The sequence below is a fragment of the Erythrolamprus reginae genome, chromosome 3, assembly GCF_031021105.1.
Source record: "Erythrolamprus reginae isolate rEryReg1 chromosome 3, rEryReg1.hap1, whole genome shotgun sequence".
Taxonomy (NCBI): domain Eukaryota; kingdom Metazoa; phylum Chordata; class Lepidosauria; order Squamata; family Dipsadidae; genus Erythrolamprus; species Erythrolamprus reginae.
The window spans coordinates 136,583,529-136,609,859 of record NC_091952.1 but is presented as its reverse complement, the minus strand read 5'-3'; the positions used below and the strand labels follow the sequence as shown (position 1 = coordinate 136,609,859).

General features: G+C 40.0%; 1 protein-coding gene across 1 annotated transcript; it reads right to left on the bottom strand.

Annotated features, from left to right (window-relative positions):
* Window positions 1–3,830: 3,830 nt before the first annotated feature.
* RXRG (retinoid X receptor gamma) lies at window positions 3,831–25,449 on the bottom strand. The gene is made up of 8 exons (XM_070749048.1): window positions 25,317–25,449; window positions 24,647–24,826; window positions 21,577–21,746; window positions 18,973–19,102; window positions 16,637–16,769; window positions 14,348–14,439; window positions 13,697–13,802; window positions 3,831–5,342 (listed from the first exon to the last, which is right to left on the bottom strand). Exons 1-8 carry the CDS (start codon window positions 25,396–25,398, stop codon window positions 5,195–5,197), a joined length of 1,041 nt encoding a protein of 346 aa, XP_070605149.1. The 5' UTR covers window positions 25,399–25,449; the 3' UTR covers window positions 3,831–5,194.
* Window positions 25,450–26,331: the final 882 nt, after the last annotated feature.

Below are 26,331 nucleotides of genomic sequence, written 5' to 3'. Positions count from 1 at the left end.
CTTTAAAAATCAGGTATCCAAATTAGAGATCAGCTGGAGACTTGATAGATTCTGGTGGGAGAGGCTGATTGGAAAGACTCATGCTTCCCCATGGTACAGACCTCAGAAACAATGCTCCGATAAGTGATGGACTGATCCGCAGGGAGGCGGAACCAATTAGGACGTTCCGCCCCAGTCGCCTGATGGACCCTGAGGGCTTTCAGAGGGCGCTTGGGGTTTTACCAGATTCACTCGTCCACAGCTTGGTGGAGTCTCTTGCTGAGGCCTGGAACAAGGCTGCAGCGGAGGCTCTCGACCGAATTGCACCTTTGCGGCCTCTCTGTGGCACTAGAACCCGTAGAGCTCCATGGTTCAACGAGGAGCTCCGGGAGTTGAAACGCCAGAAGAGACGTCTAGAGAAGCGATAGAGGAAGAGTAAGTCTGAATCCGACCAAACACTTGTAAGAGCTTTTATTAAGACCTACAAAGTGGCACTCAAGGCAGCAAGATGTGCGTATCATGCCGCCTTGATTGCATCAGCGGAATCCCGGCCGGCCACCCTGTTTAGGGTGACCCGCTCCCTTCTAAATCAGGGGGGAGTTGGGGAGCCCTTATAGGGTAGTGCCGAGGAATTTAACTCGTTTTTCGCTGATAAAGTCGCTCGGATCCGGGATGATCTCGACTCCAATTGCATAGCAGTATCGGCTGACAATGAGTCAGTCGAGGTGACTGGGGCTAAACGTCTTTGTCCATCACTCTGGGGGGAATTTGACTTGGTGACACCTGATGAAGTGGACAAGGCCATGGAGCTGTGTGTTCCGCCACCTGTCTGCTGGATCCGTGTCCCTCTTGGTTGGTTTCGGCCAGTCGAGAGGTGACACGGAGTTGGGTCCAGGAGATTGTCAACGCCTCCTTGGGGAAGGGGTCCTTTCCAGCCCTTTATGAGGAGGCATTTGTGCGCCCCCTCCTCAAGAAGCCTTCCCTGGGCCCAGCCGTGTTTAATAACTACCATCCAGTCTCCAACCTTCCCTTTATGGGGAAGGTTGTTGAGAAGGTGGTGGCGCTCCAACTCCAGCGGTCCTTGGAAGAAGCCGATTATCTAGGTCCTCAACAGTCTGGATTCAGGCCTGGCTACAGCACGGAAACTGCTTTGGTCACGTTGATGGATGATCTCTGGCGGGCCCGGGACAGGGGCTTGTCCTCTGTCCTGGTGCTTCTTGACCTCTGAGCGGCTTTCGATACCATCGACCATGGTATCCTTCTGCGCCGGCTGGAGGGCTTGGGAGTGGGAGGCACTGTTCTTCAGTGGTTCTCCTCCTACCTCTCTGGTCGGTCGCAGCTGGTGTTAGTGGGGGGTTGACCTCTAGGTCCCTCCCTTGTGGGGTGCTTCAGGGGTCGGTCCTCTCCGCCCTGCTATTCAATATCTACATGAAACCACTGGGTGAGATCATCCAAGGGCATGGGGTGAGGTATCATCAATACGCCGATGATACCCAGTTATACATCTCCACCCCATGTCCACTCAACGAAGCAATGGAAGTGATGTGCCAGTGCCTGTAGGCTGTTGGGGCCTGGATGGGTGTCAACAAACTCAAACTCAACCCAGACAAGATGGAGTGGCTGTGGGTCTTGCCTCCCAAGGGCAATTCCATCTGTCTGTCCATTACCCTGGGGGGGAACTACTGACCCCCTCAGAGAGGGTTCGCCACTTGAGCATCCTCCTCGATCCAAAGCTGACATTGGAACATCATCTTTCGGCTGTGGCGAGGAGGGCGTTTACCCAGGTTCGCCTGGTGCACCAGTTGCGACCCTATTTGGACAGGGAGTCATTGCTCACAGTCACTCATGCCCTCATCACCTCGAGGTTCTATTACTGCAATGCTCTCTACATGGGGCTACCTCTGAAAAGTGTTCGGAAACTTCAGATCGTGCAGAACGCAGCCGCGCGAGCCATCGTGGGGCTTCCAAGATTCGCCCATGTTTCTTCAACACTCCATGGCTTGCATTGGCTGCCGATCAGTTTCCGGTCACAATTCAAAGTGTTGGTCATGACCTTTAAAGCCCTACATGGCAATGGACCAGATTACCTCCGGAACCGCCTGCTACCGCACAAATCCCAGGAACCGATAAGGTCTCACAGAGTTGGCCTTCTCCGGGTCCCGTCGACTAAACAATGTCATTTGGCGGGACCCAGGGGAAGATCCTTCTCTGTGGTGGCCCCGGCCCTCTGGAACCAACCCCCCCCCCGGAGATTAGAACTGCCCCCACCCTCCCTGTCTTTCGTAAACTACTCAAGACTCATTTATACCGCCAGGCATGGGGGAGTTGAGATAGCTCTTCCCCCTAGGCCATTACAAGTTATGCATGGTATGTTTGTGTGTATGTTTGGTTTTATAATGGGGGTTTTTAGTTGTTTTTTTTAATTATTATTATTGGATTGTACATGTTGTGTTTATTATTGTTGTTAGCCGCCCCGAGTCTGCGGAGGGGGCGGCATACAAATCCAATAAATATTATTATTATTATTATTATTATTATTATTATTATTATTATTATTATTATTATGTATTATACAATACTTAATCGCGTGGTGGGCCCGGAGATGCTGGTCTCCCCCCACCACCACTGTCCGCCTTATCTTCTCAGGTCAGTTGATGAGTAGCTGGGAGGGGAGGGATGAGGGGCGCCCACCTGTAGACCACCGTCCATGAAGAGGCTTCCCGGGTAGCTGCATAATGCCAGCAGCAGCTCATGGATCACAGTGCTGCATGGGGACAGGGCCTGAACACCTCTTCACAGGAGCCCCAACAATGCCCCCAGCCTCCTAAGGTCAGAGCCAGCTTTGGGCCTTAGATTGGCCCCTTCAAAGTCTGTAGTTTGCCAAGGTGCCCAGCCAAGGCCTTGCTCACCGCCTGCTGAGGCACCTGGTGATGGATGGGGTCCTTCAGGCAGTTAGTTTGGCTGCTTGTTTACCCTCCCTCAAAGTGCCTTGTCAGAGCTGTCTTGGGGTTTCACCTGCGTGGACGTGGCTTGCTTGGAGTTGGGAGGGATAGCTATAGGAGCACCGAGATGCCAAAATGGCCTCCGGAAAGGCCAGCCGAGGCGAGGAGTACGTGGGTGAGGGAGGGATGAGCCTCATGGTGATTCAGCCAGTTCGCTGAACTGCGCACAGAGTTAACAACCAGTTCAGTTGAACTGATGTGAACTGGCTGAATCCCACAGTGTGTATAATTATTAGTGAAGCAGATGATGTCAGATAGCTTTCTGGTTGGATGTCAGATAATCAACTGGTTGATTGAACCAAAAAATCTCCCTGTAAGACTACCTCCCTCCTCCCATGTTTATCTGGAAATTCTAAATCAAACTCAGTATTAAAGTACTTATAGACAACAAAGGAAAATGTGGATTTTTTTAAAAAAAATGAAGATTAAATTTTTATGGCCTGATTCATACATTTTATGATCAGAGAACACAAAGGTGGTATGACACTAAGGTTATGCTTCTGCATATGCGGACATATAATTTGGGAGTGCCGTAAGAGTATTTTGAGATGTAGAAGTTCAGCTATTTAGGCATACTTCCTCATTTTCAGTAACGAGTTATGACATAATTTTGTTCTATGCATATGAAGAAAGTGTTGGCTGGATGAGATGAAATCTTTAATCATCATGAAATCTATTATTTCAGATAGTTTTTGAAATAGCCCAAGGATAATTTTGGGGTTCACTTCAGACATTTAAGATTTTTTTGTATTAGTTTATCATTATGACATTTTGCTGCATGTAATCATTTATTTTCATTATGTTTTATATTTATCTTGAAGGTAGAGTATTTGATCACAGAGATGTATAGTATGTAAATTCTCTGTTTAATTCAAGTGCACAATAATATAAATTTTAGATTTATAGTCATTGTTCTGATTGGATTAATTTGTGCTTTATACAAATAAAGTATAATTTCCTCTCACAGCTTTTTTATAATAAAAATACAAAAGAATAGGATGCACTATAAGCAGCAATTTCATAAACTATGTTAAAAAAACAGAATAGTATGATGCAAAAGAAATGTTAAATGTGGACATAAGGAATTATAAGAAGTGTGTATGCTTTTTGTTGCCCCAAATACTGTATGTAAAACATAACAACATGCATACAACATATAGTACTTGACATCCTCATTTGATGGTTGTTATGGAGACCACCATCTTTTAGTGTTAGCTTTTAAATGTTCTATTTTCCCCCTCTTTTTTCCACCTCCCAATTCCCCAATTTTCTGCTATCCTGCGTGGGAGCCCTCTGGTGTCTCATAAGAGGAATGTAAGGATTTTCTATGTTGGTAGACTTCCAGCAAAATGTTAAGAATGCTTTCGCTAAAGAATAGAAGCAACATCATGAAAGTCTGTTTTTAGGCTAAATGGCTCAACCTCCTTGTTCTTATTTCAGCTATTCTATGTAATGAGAATTTGAACTGAATAAACCGCTTTACTTCCAGATCGGTTTGGACATTTCGGTTTTGTCCTCCTTGCACATAACAAAGTACAGCAGGAATATGTACACAGTAATATAACATGCTGAACAATTATTTATAAATATTGTCACAACAAAATAACAAAAGAAAATCTAGAGTAATGTATTGCTATCTAAAATAAAACAAGCCCATATTCAGATCATGTAAATGAATGGAAGTCTATTCCAAATTATCCTGTTCCATCTTGGAATTATGATGTCAACAATATCCAATGCCAGTTTCTTATCATGTGTATATATATTTTGGGTAAAATTTGAACACAAGTATACAAGGATATAAATGACATGTTGTAAGAGACGTTTCCTAACTCAATTCTCCAGAATACCCAGTAAGCAGGACCTCAGCAGTGACTTCCATACTAATTACTCATATATTATTTTATTTCTCATCTTTTGGAAATTGAAAAAATAATTTAAACTCAATCATTCATACAAGTTTTTTTGTGATGAGCTACAAATAATTTTTGATGAGCTGCAGGATGCTCTGTTCCTCCTAGCTACTATTTAAAAGTCTGCATATGAACAACATTCCATTTTTTAAAAGCTTAACCTTTATAGGAGTTCCTATTCTTTCTGAAAGTCATTCCATACAGATGTTCAGGAGAATGGAATGGGTGAAAGCAGGCAGATCAGGAACAAAACCTCTTCAGTGGTGTCTTTTGCATTTTCTTATTATCATCCTGTCCTCATCAGGTGATTTGCAGAGGGGTCTCTAACATCTCCATAAGAAAGGTGTCAATAGGGGTATCACCTATTAGCTTGAAGAAGAAGAGATGTTCCAGGCATTTCAGACCTATAGATCGCAATGCAGGCAGCCTGAGAAGAAGTTTAGCAAATCTGGAAGAAGGAGGGAGGGTGGGGGGGGAGAGATAGAGGGAGGGAAGGAAGGAGGGACGGAGAGAAAGAGGGAGGGAGGAAGAAAATCTGTAATCAATAGGTGCTGGTAATCCCAAGGTCAAACAGAATCCCCCTTTTCTGAACTGGGTTGGAAGCAAGCCAGCAGAAGTCTGTGTGCAAGTGCTAAGATATCTGACATTGTCAAAACCATATGTCCTTTGGATGCCGTTCATTTTATATAGAGAGAGAGAGAGAAAGAGAGGAGGAAGAGGGGAGAGAGGAGAGAGATAACTGTTTGTTTGAGTGTGTCAATGTGTGTATATACACATATATGTATACTTTATTAAAGATTATAATTACAAGTAAAACTTTAATACAGATTTAAAATATATAACTATGAAAAGAAATGGAAGGTGCAAAAAAGAAAAACAGAAAGACAAAAGGATATAATAAAGAAAAAAAGAAAAAAGGAGCGACATTCCAACAAATATAAATAATTCTAGTAACTTATCATGTCCTCTAAACAATGCAGAAATGATACCTTCTTCCCATTATACCGTAACATCTCTTAACTATAAACAAATCTATAATGCATTGTCATTTAAGTCCTTTCAGTCATTTTAAGAGTTATGAGGAATTTTAACTTTGATAAAATGAACTAACTTTATATTCCTTTTACTTCTAACAGTCTTGATCTTTAGTGGTTAACAACAAAGATCGCAATGCAGGCAGCCTGAGAAGAAGTTTAGCAAATCTGGAAGAAGGAGGGAGGGTGGGGGGGGAGAGATAGAGGGAGGGAAGGAAGGAGGGACGGAGAGAAAGAGGGAGGGAGGAAGAAAATCTGTAATCAATAGGTGCTGGTAATCCCAAGGTCAAACAGAATCCCCCTTTTCTGAACTGGGTTGGAAGCAAGCCAGCAGAAGTCTGTGTGCAAGTGCTAAGATATCTGACATTGTCAAAACCATATGTCCTTTGGATGCCGTTCATTTTATATAGAGAGAGAGAGAGAAAGAGAGGAGGAAGAGGGGAGAGAGGAGAGAGATAACTGTTTGTTTGAGTGTGTCAATGTGTGTATATACACATACACATATATGTATACTTTATTAAAGATTATAATTACAAGTAAAACTTTAATACAGATTTAAAATATATAACTATGAAAAGAAATGGAAGGTGCAAAAAAGAAAAACAGAAAGACAAAAGGATATAATAAAGAAAAAAAGAAAAAAGGAGCGACATTCCAACAAATATAAATAATTCTAGTAACTTATCATGTCCTCTAAACAATGCAGAAATGATACCTTCTTCCCATTATACCGTAACATCTCTTAACTATAAACAAATCTATAATGCATTGTCATTTAAGTCCTTTCAGTCATTTTAAGAGTTATGAGGAATTTTAACTTTGATAAAATGAACTAACTTTATATTCCTTTTACTTCTAACAGTCTTGATCTTTAGTGGTTAACAACAAATAATGATGTAAAACTCTCTTTTCATTGTTTCTTTGAACCTTCCCTTTAATGATAACTCTTTTGTAAATCCAATATAGGAAAATTGACAGATTACTCTCTTGATATATTATTTGACCATCATTTGTATATTGCTTTTAATGAAGATATTAGACCTCTTATATGTGTTCAGTGTAACATCTTTTTCCATGTTGCAGGCTGTCATTTATAAATATGGGAGGCATGGTGGCTTAGTCACTTAATGAAAGTGGAGATCATATTTGCTCCAGTGGTTCAAATCCTTGTACTGTATGGTGTGGTGAGCTCCTGGTGGTGACTTGGCTCAGCTTTTGCCCTCCTAGCAAGCTGCACGTAAGTAAATAAATAGGTACCACTTTGGTGGGGTGAAGAGGAAGCACTTCCTGCAGACAGAATCTTGCTGATGCTGAATTTTCCAGATTGTGATGCCTGTTGGTGAAGCCTTATGATGCTGCTGCTGCAGAAAAGCCACGTGTCTTTCTTCCTGGTGTGGAGCCAGCTCGCCCTCATGTGGCATACCTTGGGAAGCACACGAGTGGGCTAGCTAAGAGGCAGCCAAACTATTACTCTGCATTAGCATTGTAGTCTCCTGGTTAATGTAACATTGCCATATGCTACATAAATAAATACATTTGTAAATATATTTTCAACTCAGTCTTGTCAGGTAGAACTTGTTCCTCCTTCATAAGATTTTTAGATGCAGTCTCTTCATAGAGGCAGATGTCTCTGTTGATACTAGTAACCTTCAGAGTCCATTGTATCAAAAATATCATTCAATTTGCCTAATATTAGAATATTTTGCTTCATTGTGTTACTATAAATCAAGCTTATATGTTCTTTTTAATAATCTTTAATTCCCCCTGATGCTCAATTTTAAAAATGCTATTATGTTTTTTTCTTTTTAAATTCAAAACAACAGCATTTTTGTACAGGAAAAATTATAACTAATTCCAAAAAACTATTTTAAATTTGCCTGGATCCTTAGTCCATTTGTAATTTTCTAAATTCAAAGTTTTAATCAACCTTTTTTCTGTTTATTACATTTAAAACATTCTTAAACTTGTATTTAAAACTTTCTTTATATATACTATGTTATAACCTTAAAGAGGCTTTTTATAAAATTATTTTTATAATATATAAAATTGTTTACTGCTGATGCAGCTCCTCAGAGAGATTGTCTAGAAATATATATGTTGTAAATCTAAATAACAAAAAGGGACATATCAATTTATAATGTTCAATGGCTGGGTAAAGCTACACTAAGTAAGTTGATCCAGAGGATTTTATAGGAGGTTATGCAATTGAGGCCAGAAGTTTGTCTTATGACAAACAGTTCAGAAAATGTCATTGAATATTGTTTTTGTACATGATAACTACAGCAAGATTATTATTTGCACAAAGATGGAAAAATTCTGCATTACGCACACTGGAGGAATAGTTAGTAAAGATGGGGGCGGTGGTGTTTGGCTGAAATGGCTAAATTGACTTACTGTATTTAATTATAGAAAAGACAATATATACCTTTATTGCTAATTATTATTGCTAATTAGATTATAGGAAGATGAAAGTTATGTTACAACCATAGAATAAGTGGAAGATTTATAATTGTACTTATAACTGCTGTAAAAAAATAGAAACTATTTCTTTATATCTTTTTTCTTTATTTTCTGTTTTTTTTCTTTCTTGCATTTTAAACTTTCTTACTTTATATTCATTTGTATTAGTCATCTTCCTTTTTAAAAATTATTTAATTAAATTGAGGGTATGTAGTATGTTTATGTATGTGTAAAATTCAGTATTATACCCCTTCTATCTATTACTACCTTTGACATAATATAATTAAAATTGAACACTTTGAAATGCTATGGCTGTGATGGCGAACCTTTTTTCCCTCAGGTGCCGAAAGAGTGTGCGCACATGCTATCATGCATACACGAGTGCCCACACCCATAATTCAATGCCTGGGGAGGGAGAAAACAGCTTCCCCCATCCCCCAGAGGCCCTCTGGAGGCCAGAAACTGACTGTTTCCCAACTTTTGGTGGGCCCAGCAGGCTTGGGTTCCACCCTTCCCTGGAGCTGCAGGAGGGTAAAAACGCCCTCCCCCATCCCACTTGAGGCTCTCTGAAAGCCAAAAATGCCCTCCCAGAGCCTCTGTGTGAGCCAAAAACCAGCTAGCTGGCACACACCTGCACATTGGATCTGAGCTAAGGCGTACATAAGCTCACTAGAGGGCCTTCCATCCCCTGTCCTATAGTCTCTCCTATATCTCGTTTTTTTTCTGTACTATATCCTCTATAATCTTCATTGTGTATTATTGTGTATTGGACAAAATAAGTAAATAAATAAATGGCTAGCATGCCAGCAGGAATGGCTCTGCGTGCCACCTGTGGCACCCGTGCCATAGGTTCACCATCACTGTGCTGTGGGAATACATTGCAAATGCGAGTATTCCCTTCAGTTAGAGGTCTCTTTTCTCTGTAGGATAATCTAATATTGCTGCTCAAAAACAGATGAAGAATCAAAAAAGATTTTAAAATAATTCAGAAAATGTATGGGTTTTTTTATTTTAGCAATCTAAATATTGTCCAGCAGATGGCAGAATGGGACAATGTAAAAATTATAAAAATTAGCTCCTGAGGATTCTCTTTCAAGCTAAGAACTGTATGTTTTCCTAAATAACATTTCAGGGCCAAATGCACTGGAGTACTAATCCACATAAAGGCACATTTATACCTATCCCTCATCCTTCCCCACTTTTTGCATTCTATTTAAAAATAGTATTCAGGACTTTTCTACTTTGCAGCATTACAACACCAGATTGAAATGGCTGGTTTTAGAAATCCTTGTCTGAATTTCCGTCCATTATTCTGCTTTGACCCCAGTGATGACCTGGGTTGCTGGGTTATAACTCAGGATACCAGACATTTTAGTCCTCCCTTAGGCATGAAAGTCTGGGTGTCGATTGGCCAGTTGCTTTATCTCATTCTAACCCATGACATAGGCTTGTTATGGGGAAACCAGGAGGCAAGAGCACCATATATACTGCTTTGAAAGACAGTGTATGCATCTAATTAATTAAACTCTCTTATTGGTGGATCTACCCATTTCTTTACCAGTGCAGGGTGGGTGTGTGGGAATTAAAAAATGAACACCAAAAATATTACAATTTTTCTGTCCCTTTGGCTGGAAGGAGAAAGTGTCCAACTTCTTGTCAATTGCACTTTAAAAGATTGAACTAAACCAGACAAGGCCAGTCTTCCACTGTTTTATAAATGAGCTTGTATATGCAGCCATTCCTCTTTTAGTGACTACCTTGGTTAGTGATCAATCATTACCATGTTTACCTGAAAATAAGACCCTGTGTTATATTTTTTGAACCCTGACTTAAGTGCTTAGCCTTATTGCTATGCACTCAAAAACCAATTGGGCTTATTATTGGAGGATGTCTTATTTTGGGGGGAAACAGAGTAGTACAGGATGATGTTGTGCATTCCTGCCCTTTAGAAATGGGCCAGTACATGTACTGGAAAATGCTGGTCATGAAAATCAGCTCCAAATCATTTCCTATCTATATAAGATTCAATGGCCTGAGAAGTTAGTAAGAAAAATTGACCAAAGAGTTCCTTAAAATGAAGATGCTAACAGCGAAATCCTTCTCCAGTCCAATATTGAATAGCAGAAACAAGCCAGTGTATCTCTGCCAAATCTGATTTAAAATCACAGAGAGAGAGAGAGAGACAGAGAGAAAGAGAGAGAGAGAGAGAGAGAGGTAAGGGGAAAAAAGGTCATCAAACAATACAGAGAGTTGGTCCAAATTTGCAAAGACGGTATCAGGAAAGCTCAACTTCAAAATGAGTGGAAGTTAATGAAGCATGTGAAGAAAAACTCAAGTGCTCTTTAGATATGTTTAAAATGAAACCAAGAGAAAAGAAGCAATACACTAGCTACTCTGGGAAGATGGCGAAAGATGGCAAGTAGCATAGAAAAAGATAAAATACTCTGCTTTTAGATTGGTTTAGTCTTCTTGGAGTGAAGGACATGCTCCACTTAATCATTTCAAATAGATGATTAAAAGGCAGGAATTGAATCTGAGCTTGACAATAAAAATAGTCAGGAAATATTGACTGACCTTGAATGCATTTAGATTTCTAGAGCCAGCTAAAGCATCCTAGATTATTACTGAATAAATTTCCTGGTTTGCCAAATTCAAAATTTGAGATTAGGTTAGTCTGATGAGACTGTCAGGGTAATGGTTTAAGAGCTGACTAGCTGTTACGATGATGTAATACTGGGAATGAGCCAGCAAGGTATTTGAGCTGATATCACTTTATCCCTCTCTCCATGTGTGCTTCTGTGCTGTAATTGCTGATTGCTGTTTATTTAAGGTCTGACTAAAGTACATGTATGTATATATTCTTTGTAGATATAACCACTATTTACATACAAATCTCTGTTTTGCTCCTGGGCAGTCTCACATAGTCACATTGTGCACACTATGACGGGTTATTGACCCAGTTCAGAGAAAAGGCCAGAAAAGCCAGAGAGAATAGAAACCCAGTGAGAGCTTGCACCAGAGCTGTGCATTGTGGTGTATTAATGGTTGGTGTTTGTAACCTAAACAGCTAACATGGATTCGGTCAACATATTTATCTATCTATCTGTCTGTCTGTCTGTCTGTCTGTCTGTCTGTCTGGCTGGCTGGCTGGCTGGCTGGCTGGCTGGCTGTCTATTTGTTTATTTGTTTATTTGTTTGTTTGTTTATTTATTTGTTTATTTATTTGTTTGTTTATTTATTTATATTGATGGAAACTAGAGAAGAAATGAAAAAGCATTTGCCAGCATAATTATGGCTTTAGAAAACTGTCAGCTGATGCACATGAGAGGTCTCCAGTCTGCAAAATTGGGCTGGGAGGCTTTGCACAGTGTATGTGTTAGAGAGGCTGTACGTATTAAAGTGTTGCTGACGAGACCATATAAAGCACAACTAAAGCCAGAGAAGCATGTCCACATATCTGCAGGCTATGAGAAAGACATTCCTGGAATTAGAGGAAAGAGAAATGATGTTTACTGAGGCACACAAGGTATATGTGGTGCTCAGTTCATTGGACAATTAATGGGACATTGTGAGTAGCCTAGAGTCTATGCAAGAGAAGGGCTTAACCATGAAGTATTTGACTGGGTGATTGCTGGAGGAAGAATGTTTTGAAAGGGGACTAGGATAGGAAGGAGATAATGCTCAGCACAGGTCAACATCTGCAGCATCTCAAAATGCAAGCAGAGCAGCTGAGATGTTTACACAGTGAAATGTTGCTTCGCGTGTGGTTCTACAGAGCATCTCTAGAGAGGCTGCCCTGAAAGGAGAAACAGAGGAGCAGGAAGACAAGGCCATAGGGCTATTCCACACATGAGGGATGGTTCTTCATCATCATTTTTTCCCCTGGCAGCAACAGTGTCTGAAAACACTTGGTTGTTGGACAGAGGAGGGAGTTACCGCATTGCAAATGACCCAGAAATGTTTTTTGGCTTGAGACCAGCTAAGCAAACATTTGTTAGTTTGGCTAATGCACAACAACCTGATGTTAAAGGGGAAGGCAAATTCTATGTACCTGAGATTGGGGATTGTCTCACCTAGTCACACTGGCGCACTCTGACACTAATTCTTAACAAAGACATATCAATGTCTACTAACCACTGTGTTGTTTTATTTACAGATACTTACAGATTTGGGGTTTTTTTGTCTACGGTTATCCAGTGTAACTGAACTCCTCTTTTCAGAAAAACTGAAGCAAAAAGAGTCAGGCAGTTTTGCCTTTTTCTATTACCTGTTATCCTTGTACTGTTTTCATCAAACTTCTGATATACTGAATCTTTTCCTTTAATTCCCTTAAAAAAATCTTAGCATCCTGTGCCAAGCTTGTTTTAAATTGAGATTTAGATTTCCTCAAACACCTTTTGTTTGAGATTTAGATTTCCTGGCATCTTTCACGCTAGCTAATTCCTTGTTTCTATTTCCACCTCCCACATATGCTTTTTAAATTTTTAGATATTCACCAAGCTTTTTGTCTAGTTCCAATGGCTTCTTCTGCTTTTTTCCAATTTTTCCCTCTCTAGAATGCTTGTGATTGTGCTTTTAGTTCATGTATAACCAAAATGTTGTAGGATTAACATTGCTAACACAAATTTTGCATGGTAAGATTCCCCAATTCTTGAGCAATGGAAATCCCGAAGAAATACTGTATGCAGGGGTGGGCTACTGCCCGGATGGGTGGGGGGAACACAGTGGGTAGCAAAAATGGAGCTCCACCCCAGAGCACCAATTTGCACTGAAAGATGTTAAAAGAAAATTCAGGGTGTCCTGCATAAGTCACGCCCACAGTGTGATAGTAAAAATGTTGGTAACCCTTCACTGACTGTATGTATAATAATATCTCAGTAATATCTTATGTACTAGAAAAATAGTGTAATTCTAGACAGCATTACATTTAGTAAGCATTTAATATTGACAAAAGATGCTTAAAACATTTGATATTACATCCAACTGTACTGAGTATCATTCTCTGCTTTAACTATGAGGCTAATTGAGCAATTTTAGCTCATCATCCACTTCATCCTAATCTACCCCTCGTCTTTCCTCTTTCCTTCTTTCTCTCTTTAGGTTGTCTGAAGACACCTACAACATTTTCAGTTTCAGTTTGAAGTTGAAGGCTCAGTCACAGAGAGAAAAAGAGCATTTATTCATTTTATTTATGGTTCTATATTCTCCTATAAATTCAAGCTAAGGATACAAAAACATCATGGCTGACATAATTTTGTAACTTATTAATATCACGATGCATTAAGCAACCTAAACAATTTCTATTTACCTTCCAGGTTGTTCAGGATACTTCTGTTTTGTGTATGCCTCCAGGGTAGCATAAACTTTCTCACGTAGAAATTCTACCTCTGCAGGACTGGACAGGCCTTTGGCATCTGATGCAGTGACAATAGAGAGAAATTATACTGATTCTTAAATTGTGTATTATATGAAAAAAATCTAACAATTTTATGAAATATAAACTTTGTTATCTATTTTAAGAAATCTGTGAAAAGGCATGTAGCTGTTCATAATATAATGGAATAGTTACAGCTGCAACTCAAGAAGTTGTAACACGGTTAATACTGAACACTGGGATAATCTCAGCATTCCCATTTCCCATCTATTTTGTCTAATTACTGTTCAATTACTCTTCTCTGTGTAGCATTCAATTTCTCTTTCTTCTTTGAAACTCATCTTCCATACATTTACCATTATTGTTTCTTGTAGATCATTGTTGCCTCAGTAAATGCAACATGATAATGACAAACACTGAAAGCCAATTAAAACAAAAACCAAAATCAATTATGAAAAGTCATAAGAAAAAAAACCCCTCTGCTCCTCAGAATCCAGTATAGTCATTGGTTAAATTAGCTGGGTGTAGAGAGGCCTGAGAATTTCCTGAGGAAGATGGAAGCCTCCCCAAGATTCAATACTTAACCTGGATTGAACAAGACAATGGCTCGCAGACACCCCAGTTCAGATTTGTCCATCTGCATGTCTTTCATTTTGGATACCAACTCAGTAAGAACTCTGCAAAGAGAGACCAGGAAGAAGGAGAATGAGTGAATCAAATTATATGTATGGGTTACTGGTGCTTCTACTCTAAGCGGTAGTTAAGTGGGTCTAAGACAACCATTTTGCCATGGCCAGCTCACCATGGGGCAATTCCACATGGATAACTCAACCCAATAAATGTTATCCAGCACTGTTTCTTTGACATTATTTTAATTTTGGCCATTTCCACAAAAATGGACGTAATGTCAACAAAACATAGCAAATAACATTTATCACATGGAGTTATCCCATGTAGAATTGTCCCACGGCAAGTTGTCTGCAGCAAGTTGTCCTGTGACGAGTTGGCCACTGCAAGTTATCCCATTCTGTGGTTAAGTAGTGTAGAATTATCAGGAGCTGGGGTGAGGTTTTTTGTTTGTTTAATGAAGCATCAATTCAATGCTATAATCATTTAGAGTCATACTGCATTTTTGCAGTAGTTCTCCCATCTATTTTCATGCTTGTGGAAAACCTGAATGTTTTAAACAGGGAAATAGAGTAATCTTCATGCAAATGGATGCTCAATTTTGTTGTTTTTATTCCTTTTCAAGCTAAGATTTCAATCTAAGCAGTGTTTTGGAATGCAGATACCTGCAGAATTATCTCTTTCAATTAAAAGCCATTCATTCAGTTTGCATGTCCTAGAGGAGGATGCTCTTGTGAGAAATTTGGGGGAAGAAACTTCTCTATGGGGTCTGCAACTCTATGGAACAGCTTTCTTGTTCCAATTATGTTATATATTTATTCCAAAGGAGGATAATTCTAAAGAAATATTTGAATTAAATTAGGAAGAGCTATAACTAAAGCCACAAATGAAAAACCCTTATAAAGTGTTAATCCTTTTGATCTGTTTGAGCAGGGGTGTCAAACTCAAGGCCCAGGTGCCAAATCGGGCCCACAGGATGCAAAAATCTGGCCAATGGGGCCACCCTGGAAACAGTGAAGAACCTGCCCTCAGTTCCTCTGCCAGTGAAAATGGAGCTCAGAAGGGCACTCCCAAGGTCCATTTTTTGCTGACGGAGGGTTACAGAAGGTCGCAGCTGAAATGGAGCTTGGGAGCCTGTTATCTCTGGCAGAGAACTTGGGCCACCACAGGCGCTTCCGACACGAGTGCCATCGAGCTGGCCACACTCACCCTGATCATGCCCCCCCTGGCCTTCCAAGGTCAAATACAACTGTGATACAGCCCCCAGCGAAATTGAGTTTTGACATCTGTGTGTTTGAACAACTAGAGGTACAGATCATTCCTTCATATCTCCTGTAGCCTACCATGTTAACAGTGTTAATTCTACATGGATTTCATAAAATATATTTACCCTACCATATCAGTTAATTTTTTAAAATTCTATCTCACTGATAATTCTTTATTAATCCTTTCTATGGCTTGCCCCTTTAGAATATACCTGTGCATCACATCTGTAATACCTCTTTCTTACAATAGACTACAGTGGTACCTCTACTTACAAACTTAATTCATTCTGTGACCAGGTTCTTATGTAGAAAACTTTGTAAGAAGAAGCAATTTTTCCCATAGGAATCAATGTAAAAACCAAATAATGTATGCGATTAGGGAAACCACAGGGAGGGTGGAGGCCCTGTTTCCTCCCAGGAGATTCCTAGAGAAGCCCCACAGAGGCTTCTCCCTGCCTTTTCCGGTTACAGTTTCGGAGGGTTGGGTTTGTAAGTGGAAAATGGTTCTTGAGAAGAAGCAAAAAAATCTTGAACACCTGGTTCTTATCTAGAAAAGTTCATAAGTAGATGCGTTCTTAGGTACAGTATCTAGTATCTAGGTTACATAGAAGGAAACTGAAATGTTCTCATATATTCTTTAGATCAACATACCCCATTTATCAGAAAAAGGAATTACAGTGGTACCTCTACTTAAGAACGACTTTACTTAAGAACTTTTCTAGATAAGAACCAGGTGTTCAACAATTTTTTGCCTCTACTTTTTGCCTCTACTTAAGAACCATTTTCTACTTAAGAATCCGAGCCAGGAAAAATTTCCCAGGAAACAAACAAATAAATAAATAAATTTAGACCTACATAAACCCAGGCAGCCTTTTCTTTCCTACAGATTTCAGAAGTACTTGTTTAAGCTTTTCTTACTCTATCAAAACTAAGCAGTAGTCATCTAGGAAAATGCAGTTTGGAATTAAGAATAAAAACATGCCTGTCAAATATGGAGCCCACTCCAGCGCTGTGTGCACTGCTCCGATGCACATGTAAGCCAGTGGCCAGTAAGATACCATCCTGTACAGAAACAGAGCGATGGGAAAAAGAGGCAATCAGCAGTTCATTCCAACCTAAAAGAGGAAATAAGAGTGATATACACATTTGTTTTGGGGTCTTTGAAAAAAAAAAGCTTGATATTCAGGCTGTTAACTTGGCTGGACTAGAGTTCTTAGAAAATCTTTGTATCTCATGGCATAATCTTTGCAGGGAATTCAAATATATGACTTGTATTGACTAAATATCTGTCTGCATAATTGACACCAGATGTCATTAAACCAATAAGTGTTTATAAGAAGTTATTGGGCTTTGCCACTTCACAATGTGATGGTAGAAAAAAATGTGTTTTACTACTTTCCAATACTAAGAAGACAAGCAAATCTACAAACATTGAAAACCCGTGTGTTGAAGCAGTGTTTTTCCCAACATAGTCACTGTTTAACTATAAACTATTTATTTTTAACAAGCCATCAAATTGTTTTTATTTTTATACTTTTCAATCTCTTTTTAAAGAAATGTACAAAGGATCATTTTACTTGATGTATGATTTTACAGATTGTGGATGACACAACCAGCATGACAATATCTCATATCCATGGGGGTTGTACAATCACATCCAATTGGGGAGATGGTTTTCTTCCAAATACAGGTAGTCCATGACCACAAATTGAGCCCAAAATTTCTGTTGCTAAATGAGACAGTTGTTAAATGAGTTTTGCACGATTTAATGACATACATTAAACACTGTCAGACTTTTTACTAAGTCTGCACTTCTATTTCTACTAGTTTTTCTCATCATTCCTATCATCCTTTTCCTCCCACTTAGCATTGTATGACTGTAACTTGTTGCTTGTATCCTAATATTTTTATTAATATTGATTGTTTCTTCATTGCTTATTTGACCCCTATGACAATCATTAAGTGTTGTACCACATGATTCTTGACAAATGTATCTTTTTCTTTTATGTACGCTGAGAGCATATGCACCAAGACAAATTCCTTATGTGTCCAATCACACTTGGCCAATAAAATTCTATTCTATTCTACATTTGTTTGTCTGTTGGTTTTATGTGCCACCTCTATCTGGAGAGTCGGGGTGGTTTACAATTGTTGCCACAGTTGTTAAGTGAACTACTGCAGTTGTTATGAGTAAACATCATTGTAAAGTGAATCTGACTTCCCCATTGAATTTGCTTGTCAGAGATTTGCAAAAGGTTAGGGTTAGAGTTAAGGTTAGGGCATAGGCTACCAAATTTTTTACTGCCACACTGTGGGCATGGCTTATGCATTTTGTTTCAACATCTTTCAGTGCAATTTGGGTGTTTTGGTGTGGAGCTCCATTTTCGCTACCCCACTGTGTTCCCCTCCCCTCTCCCCCTGTCTGGGCAGTAGCCCACCCCTGGGTTAGGGTTAGGTTCAAACCAATAGTCATAAATATGAACCAAATGCTAAGTATGAACCATAAATGTGAACCAATTGCTAAGAATCCAAATTTTGGTCACATGACCAGGTTGCAGCAATGCCCATATGTATGAGCAATAAGTTACATTTTTCAGTGCTATTTCAAACAACAACTAAACAAATGGTTATAAGTCTCAAACTGCCTTTGGCTCATAGATAGTGAGAATGTAGACGATTAGATTAGAGGTTCACAATATTATTCATAACCAGCCTGGTAGTAAATGCTCTAGCTGGCAAGATGAAGCATTTCCTTTCAGTTTTGAGACAGGACAGATCGTACCATTCTGTCTTGTTTAGCTCTGATGCTCATTTGCAATTCATAATTCCAAAAGCCACCATCTACCTTGGGTTTTATTTCAAGAAAGCAGCATGAAGTAAGATTCAGAATTCCATCCCTTTGGGATTTGGGATGAGAGAATCTTACCATCAGCTGAAAACCATGACCTGAATGACTGAGAATCTCTACAGACCACCAGCTGAAAAGTACTCATGTTTAAGCTGAAAAATAGATATAGAGAAAGTAGGAAGATTGGATTATATGAAAATGTGAGGAAGCTGAATACTGCTCAAATTCTGAAGGTCTGAGCAATTCCTTGTCTCTAGCCATTTTTTTTCCCAACATGGGAAGATGCTTTATCTTCTGGAAGAACAAAATGCCTTGAAAAATTTAGAAAAAAGTATATTTTCTTTTTACGAGATAATGTGCAAGTGGATAATTCATCAGCTACAACCTACATCATTCAAGTTTTCTAGTTTCTGGTGCTATGTTGATCATTCAAGGAGAGCAATGGCAAAGAGAAGTCTACAAGCCATTACCTGCTCGGAGGAGGATAACTTGGTCTTCTAATGTCAGGTCTGAGAAGTGCGGAATCCGCTTGGCCCATTCAACCAATGTGAAGAGCTGTTTATCAGCTGCATGGCAAATATTGGTGACAGGATCATTGGTCTAGAGGAGAAACAAGTACATAAGCCAGCAAAAACACCTTGTTTGGGCTATTTTCTATAAGCTAATTTTAGAAATAACACTCTCCCTTTTAAATCTATTATAAGTCTTTCCACCTTGCCAAGGACTGTCTGGGGTATGGGGAAATTCTTGTCTTCAATTGGTATATTCTGCCTCTTTTCCCCCATCTCCTTATTTAAAGAAAGAGAAGAAAAAAAAGAAAAACAATTGCCTTTCTGTCAATTGAAAAGACTAAAGGTCAGATTATGGTATGAAACTGGTATCTTATCATCAGCAGAATCTGGAGCAGATTATAAGACACATCCTTGCACAAAAAATGTATGTTTTACATAGTAGTTTCTTTATTAGGGAACAGAACAGCAAAGAGAATCATGGATGAGATTCTCATGGCTTAGACTAAAAAGGATTGAGAGTAACTTTATATAAGGGTGATCTTTCCAAAATGCAGAACTAGCCTCAAGGAAGCTAGCTTGAAAGGACAGAGTAAGAAGCATCTAAAATAGAATAGAAAATAGAATAAATAGAAATAAAAGCAGAATAAAATCTCTATTGCACACTGTTTGACTTCCTACAGTATCTGTAAATTAGGTGTGCTAGATTTTGCTTCCTGAATTCTGAAAGTCTTACCTCTGAGCTACTGCATATGGACTGTAACACTCCATTAAAACCACTATATGGCTGCAAAAGGAATGTTCTATAATTATTAATGTCATCTAGGAATTACTCTGATTTCTGTGGTGCACACCTGATGCTCTACTTAATTCTCTGATAACCTGGAGTACATTTTCCCCCTGCTGCTGTTAACTCTAGAAATTCTCCAAAAACAAAAGTATTAGGAATTCCCCATTTAACTGTGGGAGAGAATTGTGCATGCTCAGGGATTTAGCTCAGGGCTTTTCTGGGTCTCCATACTAATGATGTAAGGAATAGATTCCAATCAGTTGTGTATGTATTCTGATGCTACAAGGATTTTTGAATGCTGCTCTTGCCAGAGGTGCCTATTTAGCATTAGTTTCTAAACTTCCCACTCTTCTTTTGCTGCTAGGCTACTAGGAATGCAGGAAGGGAATAGGACAACTTGCCACAGCCAACTTGCTGGGGCCAACTCACCATGGCCAACTCTTTGCAGCCACCTCCTCCCAGCCAACTCGCTGCAGGACAACTCGCCACAGCCAATTTGCCATAGGACAACTCGCTGCAAGACAATGTAGCAATTTTATGTAATTATTTAAAATAAATTAAAATATTTTAATTTTTGCCATTCACATTTACTCTGCCCCTCCTTTTTCATCTATTTTTAAATGATTCTATTCCACCATTACTTTGATATTAATGTAACTTTTGCCGCACAACAAGTTGTCATGTGGTGAGATGGCCGTGATGAGTTGGCTGTGGCAAATCGGCTGTGGTGAGTTAGCCATGGTGATTTGGCTGTGACAAGTTGGTTATGGTGAGTTAGCCATGGTGAGTTATCACAGACCCTGCAGGAAAGCCAACCACAGAGCAAGATCTGAAGCAGATCCAATCCATAGTCATATGCATTTCAAGCAAAAGTGCATCTTAAGAATCTGAAACACTGCCCAAATGCCAGGGTTGCTCATTGTAGGAGCAGCAGCCCAGCCAGTGAAATTTGGGCACCTTTCTTCCATTTCATCTTAGGAGATCAGCCAAGACAGCTTGGTTCCAAACAAGGAACTATCCCGTTGAGTAGGAGGGGCAATGACCTCTGTGAATTTAACTACTGTACTGCCCTTTTGCCTGTGTGTGTTCCTAAAATTATTTGGCAGCTAAAAGATCAGAATTAAGCTGAACTTTTATTTTTCTTCTGTTTTCTGGTTTTAGTGAAGGGAGGACAGGAGAGGAGAGGAGCAGAGGTTAAGCTTATATGATGTTGGAAGCCCAACTGACTTCACAGGGTTGTTCATGTGGGAAAATAGGAGACTGACATCTCTTTCAGCTACTTATAAAAATAATAAAGTCAGGAAATAAATAAATAGGAAAACATTTGCATGTGCACATGAACTTTCCTGAGACTGGGAATTCAACACAAGTAATGTTAGTAAAGCATTTAAATTAAATACACTCTAGAAGTTTAACACTTAGCTAAATAGTGTATATCAGGAGGAAATCCAAACAATCTATGTTCACTGTGTGCGTGTCTGGAAAAAGAAGTGGAACAAGCAACTTCAGATTAGTACTTTCTTCGACAAAGAGGAACCAAAATGGACTGATTCGGTTGTCCTAATTTTCAAGTTTCTTCTTGTGTGTGTCATAAGAAAACCCCAGATGTCTATCATTACCAGTTGTTTAAAAATATTTTATGAACCTATAGTGTACTTGCCAAAGAGGTCATTTTTCTGAATGTGCATTAACTCGTGAGTTTGTATTCAATGTTACTCACATTACTCACAGTTACTCACAGCCTAAGAAACAGCACCGAAATGAATCTCACCTACCGAGGTTTCTGCATTCACATCACCATATGCTTCAGACTTTAGTTCAACTGCCATTTCAGCTTCTAAAATCCTTTCCACAGGCATCTCTTCAAGACTCCCACCATTGCTGCTTGTAGATTCCACTTCATTCTCACTCCTTTCTCTGCTTCTCTGCCTCTCTTCTTGAACCGCTTAGTGCATAAAAAAAGGTCCACAAGAATTTTGTCATTCTCCATTCTGTGTCCTGAAATGTAATCCTATAATTATACTGTGACTTCCATACATTTTCTCTGACTCCCACCCATCAGCAGGGAGCCTAAGTTCAGAATAGGCTTTTCTTCTTCCTTAGATTCTTTTCTATGTTCAGACAATTATTCTAATAAGGCTTTACTCAGCAATGACTGTGAGGAATTTTTTTTCCTGCCTAAATGCAGAATCTTACTTTTCTCAACACTAAATTGCATTGCATCGGATGGGAAATAAACACTCGGACACTGAGTTGGGTAAAATGGGTCACTTTATTAAATATTAACAGAAAGACCTGCAGGGGTCGCTAAATGGGGGCAGAATTTCTTGAACACAACATACTTGGGCAACCAATGGGTGTAACTCCATGCCTGGTCAGGGTGAGGCATGCCCCGCTTACACCCAGTCCATAAAGCCACGCCCAGCGTGTGGGAGGGCTCACCCTGCATGACCCGGAACCGGAAATGATGTAGGTGAGCCCCAAGGGCACCCCCTTCACACCGCTCCATCCGATGAGGAAGCATGAGTTGTGCAGCGGGGGTGCCAATCATCTTACAAAAAAATGCCCAAAGGAGAACACACAGTTGCTACTGATACCCTTTCCTCCCCGTTTCTGCCATATAGTGACCAATATAAGCATCAAATTGTTAAATCAAAACCTATTTACAAGCAGATGCACCCCCTAACCCCAATTCCATCTCGTTCGCCCAGGATGGAGTAGGCGAAAAAACAATCTGAATAAATGTTCAGAGATTGCCAAAAATTCCTACTCGGCCCCCAATTGGGTGACCCACTAAACACCCTGGATTGAGCGGAGGGTGGGTGGGTGTCTGCAGGGCGGCACCCTGGCAAGGAGGCGTGGGTGGCGCAACAGACCTTAAAATAGGGCGATAGCCATGCCCATGCCTCCCGATGGTCCATGAGGCCCACAAAGGATACTGGGAGCTCTCGTGCTATTGTGCGAGAGCTCCCCTGCAGCGATTGGTGCCGAGCTAATTCCCGCCTTTGCAAATGGCGGCCAGGTGTTTAATTATCCGGCCTTTCAATTTTGTTGCCTAGTCCCCAATATCCAAGTCTGTCAAGATTGTTCTGAATATTGAGTCTTAACATCCACTTTTTTAAGCTATTCACCGCAGTTTAGTGTTATTTTCATGACACTAAACTGGGGTTTAATGAGTTTCCCTTCTATTCCCTCATATAGGTAATTTATGAAGTGTCAAGATTGGAAAATGTTTAAGTTTCTTCTAACTATTACTGCTTTTCAACTTGTCAAAGAATTGGAAGGAGAGGAGGGAAGGGTGAGATGGAATGCGGAGGCTACAATCTTCAACTGTGAGAGTCAAGGACACTTCTGTAGGTATTGGCCAAGACGTGGACTATTATTAAAATAAAAGGCTGGTAACTAATTGGACAATGTGACCAATTGTGACCAATTGGACAATGTGACCAAATTGTCACCAATGGGAAGAGGGGATAAAACTCATTTTATTTCTGCAGGGTTGGGGGGAGGGGAATTAGAGTTGGTTTTGCATTCTTCAGTGCCAAAATAGTGTACATTTACTTTATTTTATGAATTTTTTGTTTTTGAGATTTTAAAGTTCCTGAAGATCCTGCTTATTGGGTCTGTTAGTCATATGCACATCTTAATATAGTATATACCAGTGATGGTGACCTATTTTTTCCTCGGGTGCCAAAAGAGTATGCGAATGCGCTATTGCACATGAGTGAGTGTCCATGCCCATAATTCAATGCCTGGGAAGGGCAAAAACAGCTTCCCCCACCCCCTTATGTGTTGTGATTCCGTCTGAGGCTCCTCAGGGAACGGCTGACCCTCTGCCGGCTCCATGCTCAGAGGGGGAGGAGGAGGAACAGGAGGAGGAGGAGGAGGAGGCCCAGGCAGACGGGGAGGAGGAATATCAAGCCGAGGGAGAGGGAGAACAGCCTGAGTCCCCCGGGGTGGAGCTCTCCCCAGCAAGCAGCCTGGAGTCCTTAGATGAAAATGCACAAGCCATCATCGATCTCAGGCAGAGAAGAGCAGCACAACGAAGGGGACAATTAGCCAGGTATTTCCAGCCCTAAAGAGGCAACAGCTGGGTTTCGGTGTGGTTCTCCCCAGAAAGGCTGAAAAGGCAGACCCACCCTTCCTGTATTGTGGAGTATTATCTTTGGGAGTCCTGGGACCTGGCTGTAATCTTTGGCGTCTCTGATTCTGGCTTGTGGCCTTGAAGGCTGAAACCTTGGGGGGGGAAGGCGTGGGTCTTATTCTCTACAGTGGTGTGTGTGCCAACAAGAAGTCTGCTGTATTGTCTGGCCATCCTGACTCTGCTGTGAAGCCTCATAGCCTGCCTGTGTGGAAGAACAGGGTTTTTTCTGTGTTTGTTTTTCAAACTATAAAGTGCCTTTGCTTTTACCAGCGTGTATGGCTGCTTTTTTCAGTTGGTGTTGAAGTCTGGGGGCACCCAGACAGAACATTATGGAGGCCGGAAACAGCCTGTTTTCCAACTTCTGGTGGGCCCAGTAGGCTCGTGTTTCACCCTCCCCAGGCTCCAAAGGTTTCCCTGGAGCCAGCAGAGAGTAAAAACACCCTCCCTCATCTCCCTGAAGGCTCTCTGGAAGCCAAAAATATCTTCACATACCCTCTGTGTGACCCAAACATCAGCTAGCCGGCACTCACATGCACACTGGAGCTCAGCTAAGCCAACGGCTCATGTATCAGCAGATATTGCTCCACGTGCCACCTGTGGCACCCGCACAATAGATTTGCGATCACTGGTATATACTAAGTATATACTTAATATATATATGTTCATATATGTGTATGAATGTGTTTATTTTAACAACATACCTTCCCTTTTCATGCCTGTTGCTAGACATTTCTGATAACGGCAATACTGGCAACGATTTCTCTGGCGCTTGTCGATCAGACAGTCTTTATTATCTCGACATGTGTAGACAAGGTCCTTTCTTACTGTCCGCTTAAAGAATCCTTTGCAGCCTTCACAACTGTACACCCCATAGTGCTTTCCTAGCAATACAGCAATACACATCAGCACATTCCAATTGGGATATATGAACAAGTTTAAATGTTCTCTACACTTTTGAATTGGGGCGTTCAAATTATTAGAGCATTTTGTTTCAGTAATGACTAAATGCAGAAACACTCAATATGCCTGAGAAGACTAAGAAAACTGTATAGGAAACAGACCAGACTGTGAAGAACCCAGATGTGATCAGAACAGCAGCCAACCAGGGGAAGGAGTGTAATTATATGAGGCATGGATGTTTAAGCACTGCGAGAGTGGTTAACCCCCTCATCAGCTCATAAAAGTTAGAAAATTGGCCTCAAATAAAGCAATAGTCCAATGTACTCAAAAGCTATACATTAAAAATGATTTTGCCCTGAGTGAAGAAACAAAAAGATACTTTCCGTATGATCAATTAAGAGCTAAGAATCCTGAGGCAATATTATATCATAATAGTTATTTAATACTTCCCAGAAATCAAGCTGTGGGTACCTGATGATCTGTCTCCACAAATTGCGCAGACATGCTTTGTGAGGGATCCTGGACTTGGGGATGAATAATTCATCACTCCCATCCGTTGGAAATTTGTCAAAGGCTTGGTATCTTCAGAGGTTCCAGCGCTGTTCATGATACCGGACTAAAATGGGATCATATAGAGGGGGGAAGCAAAATGCGTTACACAACGTCAGATTGTTATTCCATTTTTGATCCAATATTCAGAACCGGATTTAAGGCATAGATTTCTGTTGGCATTTCCATATGGAAATGAGAAGTGAACATCATACTTTCAGTGATCAAGCAGACTTCATTCACAAAGTTATTTGTTAACATAAGTTCAGAAAATAACCACCATAACCTGGCAATTCAAGGAACAATCTGGGATTGAAAGAAGTATTTTACTTACTTTATTTGCTGACTGATATAAACCCTAAATATGTCTGTGTGATAATGGAACACGAGGGTGTGTGTATGCTAGGGTTTTTTTAGAAACACTGATATGATTTTTAAAATCCAGACAAATAAACATGAATAAGACCAGAGAGTTTTTATTTGTCCCAGAAATTTTGATTCCACTTTTTTTTACAACAGGTGAAGCTAGAGAAAGAAAACATCTACTGTACTTCTAGTACAGTAACATCTGAATTATTTGAAAATATATTGAATAATACAATTTGAAAAGAGGTTTGAGACATTTTAAGAACATTTTCATTGAATACCCAGAAGACAGCAGAAGATACCAGCACTTCAAAGAAGAGTTTTTTCCCATAAAGTTATAAATTATAAAAGGAAATGACTATGAAACTAAATGAATTGGAATTATTAATGACTTAATTTTATTGGAGTTTATTACTGAAAAGAAAATTAGAGATAAAAAAGTTAAAATGGAATGATGGAATAAAGGAGAGGAAACTGAAATGGTTATGAATGAGAAAATTGAAAAAGGTTATGATTATGATTATTATGGATGAGAAAATTAAAAATGGTCGTGATTATGGTTCTGATTATT

Bases quoted from the DNA above. Each gene is read 5' to 3' on its own strand.
- RXRG (XM_070749048.1), bottom strand. From the start codon at position 25,398: ATGGGAGTGATGAATTATTCATCCCCAAGTCCAGGATCCCTCACAAAG. The intron at 24,827-25,316 runs GTACCCACAGCT...CTGTATTGCTAG, and splicing joins TTGTGGAGACAGATCATCAG to GAAAGCACTATGGGGTGTAC. The intron at 14,440-16,636 runs GCATGTTTTTAT...CTCTCTTTGCAG, and splicing joins GTGGGCTCCATATTTGACAG to AGTTCTTACTGAGTTGGTAT.